The sequence below is a fragment of the Erpetoichthys calabaricus genome, chromosome 4 (genome assembly GCF_900747795.2).
Source record: "Erpetoichthys calabaricus chromosome 4, fErpCal1.3, whole genome shotgun sequence".
NCBI classification, from domain to species: Eukaryota; Metazoa; Chordata; class Cladistia; order Polypteriformes; family Polypteridae; genus Erpetoichthys; species Erpetoichthys calabaricus.
In genome coordinates, this window is record NC_041397.2 from 106,973,258 (window position 1) to 106,986,896 (window position 13,639).

The 13,639-nt window shown below is 37.4% G+C and overlaps 1 protein-coding gene across 1 annotated transcript in view; it reads right to left on the reverse strand.

The window, feature by feature from the left end:
* Nucleotides 1-13,639, reverse strand: part of vwa8 (von Willebrand factor A domain containing 8) — a 509,572-nt gene that overhangs the window by 432,392 nt on the left and 63,541 nt on the right. Inside the window, exon 4 of the mRNA XM_051925677.1 lies at nucleotides 8,955-9,065. Within this exon, the coding sequence (XP_051781637.1) occupies nucleotides 8,955-9,065 (111 nt within the window). The remainder of the gene's footprint in view (nucleotides 1-8,954; nucleotides 9,066-13,639) is intronic.

Here is a 13,639-nt window from a genome sequence, read left to right on the forward strand (position 1 = left end):
ACATATAAGTAATGCTTCAGATTTCTTGGATCTGATTCTTAGCAGTTCCTTATATTAGAAAAGAAGGAAAAAAGAAGACTAGACTCTAGATAGGTCATCAAATACCTTACTTAACCTAGTGCAACTGATACTGTTCCAAATAACACTTAATACAAAAGGCAATGACCCCTTAGATAGATAGACCCTTAGCATGATGTGTTACTGTCATATTGTCTTCTTCAAGGTTCTACTCATACATCTGTGGCTACACCTCAAATATAGCACTCCATTGACTTTTTCCCATACTTCTGTTCTTTTTTTAATGCCCAATCAGTCAATTCTGTCCTGACTGTACCTCACTTATGCTTACTTGCTTCATCTTACCAAGTGTGCATTTCCTTTTATAACAAAAAACTGAAATGCTCCCTGCTAGTTATTTTCTGGACTCTGCCTCTATTCTCCTCCATTTAAAACACAAGAACAGGCTGGGTATTTTAAAATTTATAAAAAAAAATCTTCACCTTAAAACACAATTTTATGTGACAAATTAATATATACCGTGATTATTAAGAAGTAACCTTAGCTTGAAAAATACTAATTGGATCCTTTAAGCAGATGAAGATGCCCCTAACTTGTTAACAAAATACTGTTATCTCAAATGCCATATTTGAAGCCAGAACACATTAGGATATAAAAAATAAAATTCAACACCAATATTCAGCATTCCAGCAAAATACTTTGCAGCTGGTTGAAATAGCTCAAGAAAGGTGAACTGCTGAGAAGATACACTGTAATGCAATGCTAAGGTCATCTTTAAAAGTGACATAATGCATACGTAGTACTACTACATATACTTAACACAATATATATGTATTATGCCAAAAACAATTACCTCATTAAAAATAATGTCATATTAATTGCAAATTATAAACAATTCTTATGAACATGTCCAACTTATCATTGCATTGAACGATTTAATAATCATATTTACTGTACCTATTAAATGTTTTGTTGTATACAGAGCAAAAGTACAAAATGACTATCTATGGAATTTGTTATTATTTATAATGTAGGAAATATGGATGTACATAGAGAATACATTCGTAAACTCATGAAATCTACTTAAAAGTTCCAGAAAAGCAGGAAAACAAGAAATCTGCCAAGTCTGGTTTTCATATTCCAAGCTTTGTTTGAATTGACTGTTGAGCTACAAACTAAACACATTAAAATTCCTTACTGCAACAGAAATAACAAATATTTCAAGCACTGCATAAAATAGAGGTATATTTTAATAAAAAATTATTAGTTCTTTGCATTAAGTATGGCATAGGAAAGATACATGACTTCACATAATTGCATTAGATGACATTAACAAATTTGTACTAAAAACCACAAAACTGAATCGGATAATTCTTGTTTCAATCAAGTGCTCAAAGCTTTATTTTCTTTATCACAGACAACAATGTACATATTATATATATATTGTGGCACGCAGCTGAGGGTGGCACCCAGCCGGGATGCCCAGGAAGACAGGAGGAGGGCTTATGCCTCCTCCAGACCACGAGGGGGCGACCACCCTGGTTCCTTTGGGGGCCACGGGTGCAGGGCTTGGAAGCCCAACCCTGTAGGGGCCCATGGTGTCCGCCAGGGGGCGCCCCATGCCTGAAGGACCCGGAACCCCAACACTTCCGCCACACCAGGAAGTGCTGGGGGGAAGAAGACTGGGGACACCCGGAGGGCTTCCGGGAACTCAGCCGGCACTTCCGCCACACAGAGGAGTGTCTAGGGAGTGTCGGGGATCACCTGGAGCCCATCCGGGTACCTATGAAAGGGGCCGCCTCCCTGCAAAGGAGGACTGGAGTCGGGTGAGGAGTGGACAAGGTTTGTGTGCAGGCGAGTGGAGGTGGCCTGAAGAGCAGGCAGAGACTGAGAGAGGCCTGGACTTTGGGGGAGTTTGGTGCTTGAGGCACTGGGTTGTGCACTTTATTGGACTGTAAATTATGTATAATAAACGTGTGGTGGACTTTAACATGGTGTCCGTCTGTCTGTGTCTGGGCAGCTTCTCACTATATATATATATATATATATATATATATATATATATCTATACTAATAAAAGGCAAAGCCCTCACTCACTCACTCATTCACTGACTGACTGACTCACTCATCACTAATTCTCCAACTTCCCGTGTAGGTGGAAGGCTGAAATTTGGCAGACTCATTCCTTACAGCTTACTTACAAAAGTTAGGCAGGTTTCATTTTGAAATTCTACACGTAATGGTCATAACTGGAACCTCTTTTTTGTCCATATACTGTAATAGACTGCAGCTCGATGGCCGTGGGAGGCGGAGTTGCGTATCGCGTCATCACGCTTCCCACGTAATCACGTGAACTGACTATGAACGCAGTATGTAGAAAACAAGGAAGAGCCCCAAAGAGCGCTGAAGAAAACATTCATTACACAATTGAGAAGGCAGCGAAACAATAAGAAGCGAGCGAGTGACGCATACAAGCATATTCATAAGTGCAGCTAATGCGGAAACAAAGCACGGTGTATACCGTAAGTTTAAATTAAGTTTATAGAAACACTCCCGCTGCCGTTTGCAATACCATATTCGCGACATACAAGTTTAATGAGAAGACACGAGGTATAAACGAGACTTTTTATCACTTTGTAACGGAGTTAAAATTGCTGCAGCGAGAAACTTTTAAGTGCCGGGTCTTAGCTAACATTAAATAAAGCCGTGGACAAGATCCCCAAAGAGCGCTGAAGAAAACATTCATTACACAATTGAGAAGGCAGCGAAACAATAAGCGAGCGAGTGACGCATACAAGCATATTCATAAGTGCAGCTACTGCGGAAACAAAGCACGGTGTAAACCGTATGTTTAAATTAAGTTTATAGAAACAAGATTGCTTTTCTCCTGTACAACTATACGTTGCATTCTCAACAGTAAGCTTGCACGGCTTGGTCATATTACAACCGGAGTGCTGAACTAACAACGTGGTATACAAAGAGAACTATAACAATCGTAATAAACGAACAATAAAACAGCGGAGAACCCGTGGATTAAATAAAAAGGCTGCTTCCTTGGCGAAGCAAAGAAAAAGGATGACCTTAGATGGCGTTCATTTATAAAACAGCGGAGAAGCTGTGTAAAGTCTGCTTCACAAAAAAACAGCAGAGCGCCTTATATGAGCAGGCAGTCAGCTAAAGAAGGGAATCAATAAATAACTATAATCCTAATAAACAAACAAAAAATAGCGAAGAATCCGCGGACTACATAAAGGAAATGGGTACGTGAACAGAAAACTGAGTCTCAAATACCTACACAATAACTATAACAATCGTAATAAACGAACAATAAAACAATACAGAACCGCTAAGCAAGGAGAAAGGACGGCCTTATATGGCGTTCGTTTATAAAACAGCGGAGAGGCTGTGTAAAGGCAGCTTCACAAAAAAACAGATCCTTAACAAATTGTTATTGGTATATTTTCCCTCAATTTAAAAAGGTTTTCTTTTCTTTTTAATAAAAATTTAAAAGCAGTGCTTCGCAGCAGCGAAGCGAGGGGATTTGGCTATATATATTATATATATATATATATATATATATATATATATATATATATATAATATATATGTAGATATGTATATATATATATATATATATAATGTGAATGTATGTATGTATATATGTATGTCTATATATATATATATTTATATATGTAGATATGTATATATATGTGTATATATATATATATATATATATATATGTGTATATATATATATATATATATATATATATATATATATGTAGATATGTATATATATATATATATATATATATATATGTGTAGATATGTAAATATGCATATGTGTACAGTAATCCCTTGCTATATCGCGCTTCGACTTTCGTGGCTTCACTCTATTGCGGATTTTATATGCAAGCATATTTAAATATATATCGCGGATTTTTTGCTGGTTCGCGGATTTCTGCGGACAATGGGTCTTTTAATTTCTGGTACATGCTTCCTCAGTTGGTTTGCCCAGTTGATTTCATACAAGGGAAGCTATTGGCAGATGGCTGAGAAGCTACCCAATCAGAGCATGTATTACGTATTAAATAAAACTCCTCAAATATATTGTGAGCACAGGGGCTGTTCACACCCCTAGAAGATACGGCCACTCCTCAAAACACACTGAAAGATTACCTTCACATTGCTCTCTTCCTTGCTGGGCTTAAATGTGGCTGTTTTGTCAAGCGATATGCTTCCTGCATGGTGCTTCGCATAGCCTACTTAAAAGCTCGAATGGCACGTATTGATTTTTAATTGTTTGTTTTTCTCTGTCTCTCTCTCTCACTCTCTCTGACATTCTGTGCTCCTGACAGAGGGGGTGTGAGCAGGGGGGGCTGTTCGCACCACTAGACGGTAGGGATGCTCCTCTAAAAAAATGCTGAAAGGCTACCTTTACATTGCTCCCTTCCTAGCAGCTGCGTTGTCCGGCGGTGCTTCGCATACTTAAAAGCCAAACAGCCCTATTGATTTCTGATTGTGTGCTTTTTTCTCTCTGTCTCTCTGACATTATCTCCTCCTGACGCGCACTCCTTTGAAGAGGAAGATATGTTTGCATTCTTTTAATTGTGAGACGGAACTGTCATCTCTGTCTTGTTATGGAGCACAGTTTAAACTTTTGAAAAAGAGACAAATGTTTGTTTGCAGTGTTTGAATAAAGTTCCTGTCTCTCTACAACCTCCTGTGTTTCTGTGCAAATCTGTGACCCAAGCATGACAATATAAAAATAACCATATAAACATATGGTTTCTACTTCGCGGATTTTCACCTTTCGCGGGGGGGTCTGGAACGCAACCCCCGCGATAGAGGAGGGATTACTGTATATATGTGTCTGTATGTGTATATATATATATAATATGTGTGTATGTATGTATGTATGTGTATATGTATATATGTATATGTGTGTGTGTATGTATGTGTGTATATGTACAGTATGTGTATATATATATATATATATGTTGATATGTGTATATATATATATATGTATATATATGTGGATGTGTATATGTGTATATATATATATATATATGTATATATATGTGTATATGTAGATATGTATATATATGTATATATGTATATGTATATATATGTTTGCATGACCTCTTTAACACACTACTTCTCCGCTGCGAAGCGCGGGTATTTTGCTAGTATATATATATATATAATGAAATTCTACTCGAGTATCTACCTCACAGAAAACAACCATCATTTAACATTTAATGATACAAGTAACAGTACAATAATGCAACAAAACAGAACAACAATAACACACTACGGAGCACAAAATACTATGCAATAGCTAACAACACATAGCCTGTACTAGTAAAAATGAGGAAGAAAAAGGTCTTAAGTGAGACGTTGTAACCACTGTAGCAGTATAGGAATTAAGCAATAGACAATTCTGAGATTCAGTAATAATAATAATAATATTTATATGAAGAAACCTGGGTCAACCTAAACATGATCATTAACTATAAGTGCTATGGGAAACATTTAGCACATGATATTGAAGATACGGACCAAACCCAAGTCTTGGATAGACATGGTCTGTCATAGTAAACCAGGGAAAAAAATCTGAATATCATAAACAAGCACTGGATCCAAGACATATTTTTAAAGGTGCAGAAGTGGTTTCTATGTCAATTTTTTAAAAGCACATTTAAAACAACAGAAGTTGGCCAAAGTGTTGTGCTGCACTACAACTACTAAAACTAAACCAAAATGACATTAATTAATAATGCAATTTTTTTAGCTTACAGCAGATTTTGCTTTTTTCAAAATCAACACTTATCAATTCCAGATGGCAAATAAATGCTCCACTAATTACGTTTCCAGTAATCAAATAAGCTCCCAGTAACAAAATAAACAGATAAGGTTACAAGTTTCTGGTTTCCTCCCATAGTCCAAAGACATGCAGGTTAGGTGGATTGGCGATTCTAAATTGGCCCTAGTTTGTGCTTGGTGTGTGGGTGTGTTTGTGTGTGTCCTGTGGTAGGTTGGCACCCTGCTCGGGATTGGTTCCTGCCTTGTGCTCTGTGTTGGCTGGGATTGGCTCCAGCAGACCCCCGTCTGTTTTTTGTTTTGCATTTAAGTATAATCCTTTAACTAATTTTTAATAAGCATTAATCTTAGTGCCCTTTAATGATTAGTTTCATTATTATGACCCAAATTTGTAACAGATTAAAATCTGTAACTATTACTAATGTATGTACAGTATATACAGTACATCCAAAATCATAGCCCCTTCTGTTTTTCCCTCATACTAAACAAGATAGGGGCACATCATTTAAAACAAATGTTGATGTGCTATTTCATTAATAACACTACATCAGAAAACTGAACAGATTATGCAAAATGTATTAAAAGAATGGCTTTTATGACTGACTATTGGTTATCATTTTTCTCTCTATGCTTTTCTACTCTTGAAAAATCAACAGATAATTATAATTAGGTAAATCCAAAATCAATAAGATGCAGCTGCATTAAAATAAACCTTCCTTAATCAAGGGAAGTGAGGAGAAAACACTGAAAATTTCACCATGAGATGCTAAATTACAACACACATACTATAGCATATACAGTATATAGCATATATATGTTCTTTCTTTCAGTTTTTCTTTTTTTGAAATATAAAGTATATTTAAAAATAAATAATATATCCACATTAAAATTGTGTTTCTACTTAGATAACAGTAAATTTATTTACATTATAAAATTCTGGATTATCAGCCAATTAATTTCTTTACTAGCCGATGCCCACTGTAACATACGGTGGTGTAAGAATAGGAACGGAAAATGGTGAGAAAGGAATTCAGAAATCAAGAAGAAATAAATACTTCTTGAAAGATGCAGTGTGCATGTAGAATTTCCGGCCAAGCAGGATTACATGTGAAAGTGATAAATAAATCAGGCTTTCCGAATTTACGTACTATGGCCATGGCATCCTGATAGTTTTGTTGCATGTATCTTGGACTTCCTGGAAATGTGGATGGTAATATGATCATTTTGCCTACACGTACGTTGTTATTTTCAGCGTTTGCTTGTAGTGCATCTGATAGTCCTTTGTATTGTTCCACGCGCCGATCTTGTCGATGTAATCTGAGATAGTTGAGACGCGCGCCTTCTGTTTTAACATACACATCTACGACGTACTGTTGGAATAGTTTGCCGCTGGAATGCAAAATACTAAATGTATTCCTCATTGCCAATCTGTACGCGTAAAATTGGCATTGAGTAAGCCTTATTCGCTTGGCGGTTCTTTTATCGGGTACATGTTGTAAATCTTTGTGTCAGCCAATGTCTCCATAAGGGAATAAAAGTGGGTAAACCATAGGATTGTAATTCATATTGAGCGTGGGGTTGCCTATGGGATAGATGCAAATGTCCCTTTTGGCAGGCGGTTCGCCATCTTCTCCGACGAAAATTGCTGTAACATCGGTGTGACATGTCGGGGCATTGTATCATCGTAAATCCTGCCCAGGGTTTTCCCTGAAAACCATTCATACAGATGCTGTTGGATTGGACTGAGCGATTTCATGCATGTGTTTGTATGATTTAGCGAAGCGGTTGATGGTTCTGAGCATGGAATCTAACTGAAGAAGTAAATTTTCGTTGCATGCAGAGTTTGCTTTATTTTGTAAGCGTACTTCAGAAGCTTGCACTGTGTCAAAAACATACAACTGTCCATATCCTGGAGAGGTAGAAGTGTTAGCGTATAGTGGAGAGATTTGGTGATAAATTTGCCCGTGTAGTTTAAAACAGTATGGTCTGTGGCCAGAAGGTTGAGTTATCTGTGCACCCATGGAAGCAAACGCTAGAAAAGAGTTGTATTCTCGAATGTGTTCACAATAATTTTTACCTTCTGATGTTTGCTGTGTAAGAAGCTGTTGTAAAGACACAGGTGGCTCCTGCAAAGGTGGTAAAGCTACTTTACCGTTGTGGCAGCACCTCGAGTACTTGTTGGATGTATTACGCTCAGCAGGCCAATATAGTGCATGACATGGATGAGGACGAATAGGAATCGAGAAATGCCGTGTCAACTGCGTATAGGCAGGACCGGTTTTGAAGTGGAAGCAGGACGAACCAGAAGAGAAATATATATAAGAGACTGACTATAATAACTCGTTTGGCTGACGTTTGGCAATGAAAAAGTATTAAAACACTTGCAAATCACATTTAATTTAAAAAATTCATTTTATTTCCTTTCTTCTCTATTTCAAAAATAATATGACACTTTGAACATTATTTGTTTGTCTTTTTAACTATATTGAAAAAGCATAAGGTGGATCTCAAATGACTTTTGAACTAAAAATAAAACATAACATTCGGAAATCCACATAATCCAGTATGAGCCTATAACTATAGCAATCGATGAATAGTAGTAAACGGCCTTGGACAGAGCAAAAAAAAAAAAACACAAACAAATTCATAAATTTAGAATTGATCATTATACTAACCAGCTTGTTTTTGGGAATGTGACAGTAAAACTGTAAGGCCATGCAGGTATTGGGAGTACATGCAAACTTTACACAGACAATGACTGGACACAGAATTTAAAATCTGGATTGTGGAACCATGAGGTAACAATGCCTCAATGTGATCCTTGAACTAAAAAGTGCAGAATAAATACATAGTCTTACAGGTACCAGCTAATGACAATTTAAAATATGATTCTTTCATTTCTAAAGCTAGGTATAATTTTGACTGAATTATCTCAGCTAGACATGTGCTTCAATTGAAACAAAGCATAATTTAAAGTTTGCCCCAGAGAAACCTTAATTTGTGACTTTAAAGGTCATCAAAATTTACATTAGGCAATACGCAATTAAGCTCAGCAAATAATAAAAATTCAGCACCAAAAATGCATGAATCATGATTTTCTGCGTATTCAACTACCTGGTCAACGTAAAAAGCAGTGCCATCTCGAATTTCACGTCTCTGCTTGAGATCCGTCTCAGTGGTGTCTCTTGATAAGGCCACATATTCTACCTCTCGCTTTGTTAGCTCCTATAGAGGAAAAATCAAACAGCTCTGGTTAGGTGACCCAAAAATTCCTCTTATACTTTTAACACATTACTTTTTCTGCTGTTTTAATTTTCTTCTACCTTTTCAGTTAATGAGGCAAAGACTGATAACTAGGAATATCTAAAATAAAGAAACAAATAATCTCTATACATACATATACTGTATATATAATGCAAAGTTGAATGACTGACTCACTCACACGCTCATCAGCAAAAACATGTTTAGTTAAAAGACTGAAATTTGACGGCATGATACATCTAGGGCAGTAGATATCTGCTAAGAAAGGACATTTCAGGTGGTCCCGTCTGTTACAGGAGATGGACGTCTGAAGCGGAGCTCAGTTAGCAGCGGCTTTATTTTCCCACGTATTTATTATTATTCAGAGGTATCCTGTATTTACCCGACCCAAGGAACTTCCACTACAATATATAAACATGAGTAACAAGAAGAGAAGTCAGAAAGAACCGGATAAGAAACTTAAAGCTGCATCAAAGTCTGGATAGACGTCCGGCCCAAGGACGAGGTATGGCCTCTCGGAAACTGACCTGGAACAGGCAGACGAATGCACAGACTTCCTAGGACCCCACTGCATCGTCTCCTGTCGAGAGTGAAAATGGGAGCGAGGGTGCAAGTGACACAGGTCTCGATGCGTTGCCGATTTCTGAGGATCATTCAAGACTAGAAAAGGCCCTGCAGTACGTGCTCTCATCTACTCATTGCGAGTCCGCAGCATCTGCTGTAACAGGAGCTGCTATTCCACTCGCGGAGCACGAAAGCCGAAGCGAACTGTCCGAACTGAAAGAGATGATCGCTACACTGGCCACTGCCATGGCTACGGCCTTAAGTGAGCTTAAGAAGGATAACAAAACCCGGGAAATGTGTCTATTTAAACGTTTTGATGTGTCCTTTAAAGGCATAGTGGAGAAATTAGAGGAACACATTGAAGAAAATAGATCCAAACTGAAAAAACTTGCCGATCAGTTGAATGATGTTACAGATGAGGAGGACGTTAAGCAGGCATTCACGGCTCGAGCTGAAACAGCGGAACAATTGGCATTTAACGCCGATGAAAAAGCTACAGCTGCGAATTCTGAATGCAAAAAACTCGGAGACAGACTTGCAGCCCTGGAAGATGGGTGCAGAAGGAATAAAATAAGAATTGAAGGTATACCTGAGAAACGAGAAAGTTCAAACCCAGTGAAATTTGCAGTAGAATTACTCTCTAAAATAACTGGAGATGACTTTAAATTAGATACTGAGATAGCAGCAGCTTATCGCATACTCAGATCAAACATCTTTAAACCCAGGTCTTTTATTGTTCGCTTCGAGTGATTACGATGTAAACTTGATGTGATGGCACTTCTCAGACACAAGCAAGAGATTATATTTGAAAATGATATCATTCGTATTTTCCCCAACTTCTCACCTTTAACAGCTGCAAAATGCGCAGCCTACTTCAACGTTAAAAAGCTGCTACAGAAAGACGATATCAAATACAGCCTCTTGTATCCCGCCAAACTGAAAGTGAAAGTTCAAGACAAATATTATGTATTTTCAAGCAAGGAGGAAGCTGAAAAGGAATTAAAGAAGCTGTTCCCGACACTCTTTTGAAAGTCAATAATGAGCCATATTCTGTCATGGCATGGGAAGGACTTATCATCTGCTGTCTGATCCACTTTTAATTATACATCCTTTTCTTTACTTGGACACTATATGTTTATGTTTTAATTACAGCTAGAGACGTGAGTGTGTGGAAGTGTTTAAGTAATTAAAGTAGGGTTTGTTTTTTATGGTTATTTTTTTTTTTTTTTTACTACTCTAAAGTAGACTGTTTAACATCATACCCTTGGTTAATTGCTATTTCTACTATTGCATTAGGATCTACTATGTTTAACCTAGACCACTTTTTAAAATCATTCCAGGGTTCATTATTTTATTATCTTAATATCTTAAAATTGCTGAAGGTTATATTTTAAGCTTAAAGACTGTTAATGATTATATTTTGGGCAGATAGTATTTAGACTTTAGCTGCAATAGATATCTCTACTTTGTTTTAATTCTCAAATCCCGCGAAGGGGGGGGGTTGGGGGGCTTGTTTTGTTTTGGACGTACTCTGTCTCTTCGTATGTCAGAGGACTGGGACATTGCGAAGTGGGATCTAGCCTCATGCGGGGAGGCAAAATGGGGGGGGGGGGGGGGTTAAAGGGGGGAGAGAAGGAGAGCAGGCTATATCAAATCTATTCTTCTAATCCTTATAACTATAAATATCAACGTAACAATAGGCTATATGGCAATAACTCGTGGGGAAATTTGAAATTAAGATTAAAACTGCCTCATTATCAGTTAAGACTATAAAATGACATTAAAAACTCAGAATCAATGTCTCCATGATGGGACAGTTAACTTTGTGAGCTGGAATGTTAAAGGCCTGAATCACGAATTAAAGAGAAAGAAAGTATGCTCTCACCTAACAGGCTTAAACGCTAAAATAGTATTTTTACTGGAGACCCACTTACTAAGCAAGGATCAGTCCAGACGTCATGGGCAACTTATTTAACAGTAAAATGATTTTGATAAATGTTTATGCACCCAATGTCGATAATAAGGAATACATGCAAAATCTATTTGCATCCATTCCCAATGTGAACACTCATAAAATTATAATGGCTGGGGACTTTGTGTTTTAAATCCACTCTTAGATACGACTTCCGTCACAGGGGGGACGACATCTAACACTGCAAAGTCAATTACACAGTTTGTAACTGACCACAACTTATCAGACCCCTGGAGGTTTCTTAACCCAAACTCAAGAACATATTCGTTCTACTCACCAGTGCATCATAGCTACTCAAGAATTGATTATTTTTTTATAGATAATAATTTCTTGCCTATGATAAAATCATGCCAATAAGACACAATTGTTATCTCTGACCATGCCCCTCTAGTCTTGGAGCTAAAATCATTAAGCCCCTCACACTCACCTCGCAGATGGCGCCTTAACCCTCTTCTATTAGCAGACGAGAACTGCACAGAATTTATATCCAAACAAATCAGCTTCTTCATAGAGACAAACACACCCTCAGAGGCTTCTGCAGGAACAATCTGGGAAACTCTAAAGGCCTTTTTAAGAGGACAGATTATTTCATATCTTTCCCACAGAAATAAATTAGAAACCAAGTAAGCGTCAGAGCTAAGAAGGGAAATTATTAGAATAGACTAGCAAAATACCCGCGCTTCGCAGCGGAGAAGTAGTGTGTTAAAGAGGTCATGCAAACATATATATACATATACATATATACATATATATACATATCTACATATACACATATATATACATATATATATATATATATATATATATATATATATATATACACATATACACATCCACATATATATACATATATATATATATACACATATCAACATATATATATATATACACATACTGTACATTTACACACATACATACACACACACATATACATATATACATATACACATACATACATACATACACACATATTATATATATATATATATATACACATACAGACACATATATACAGTAATCCCTCCTCTATCGCGGGGGTTGCGTTCCAGACCCCCCCGCGAAAGGTGAAAATCCGCGAAGTAGAAACCATATGTTTATATGGTTATTTTTATATTGTCATGCTTGGGTCACAGATTTGCACAGAAACACAGGAGGTTGTAGAGAGACAGGAACTTTATTCAAACACTGCAAACAAACATTTGTCTCTTTTTCAAAAGTTTAAACTGTGCTCCATAACAAGACAGAGATGACAGTTCCGTCTCACAATTAAAAGAATGCAAACATATCTTCCTCTTCAAAGGAGTGCGCGTCAGGAGGAGATAATGTTAGAGAGACAGAGAGAAAAAAGCACACAATCAGAAATCAATAGGGCTGTTTGGCTTTTAAGTATGCGAAGCACCGCCGGACAACGCAGCTGCTAGGAAGGGAGCAATGTAAAGGTAGCCTTTCAGCATTTTTTTAGAGGAGCATCCCTACCGTCTAGTGGTGCGAACAGCCCCCCCTGCTCACACCCCCTCTGTCAGGAGCACAGAATGTCAGAGAGAGTGAGAGAGAGAGACAGAGAAAAACAAACAATTAAAAATCAATACGTGCCATTCGAGCTTTTAAGTAGGCTATGCGAAGCACCATGCAGGAAGCATATCGCTTGACAAAACAGCCACATTTAAGCCCAGCAAGGAAGAGAGCAATGTGAAGGTAATCTTTCAGTGTGTTTTGAGGAGTGGCCGTATCTTCTAGGGGTGTGAACAGCCCCTGTGCTCACAATATATTTGAGGAGTTTTATTTAATACGTAATACATGCTCTGATTGGGTAGCTTCTCAGCCATCTGCCAATAGCTTCCCTTGTATGAAATCAACTGGGCAAACCAACTGAGGAAGCATGTACCAGAAATTAAAAGACCCATTGTCCGCAGAAATCCGCGAACCAGCAAAAAATCCGCGATATATATTTAAATATGCTTGCATATAAAATCCGCAATAGAGTGAAGCCACGAAAGTCGAA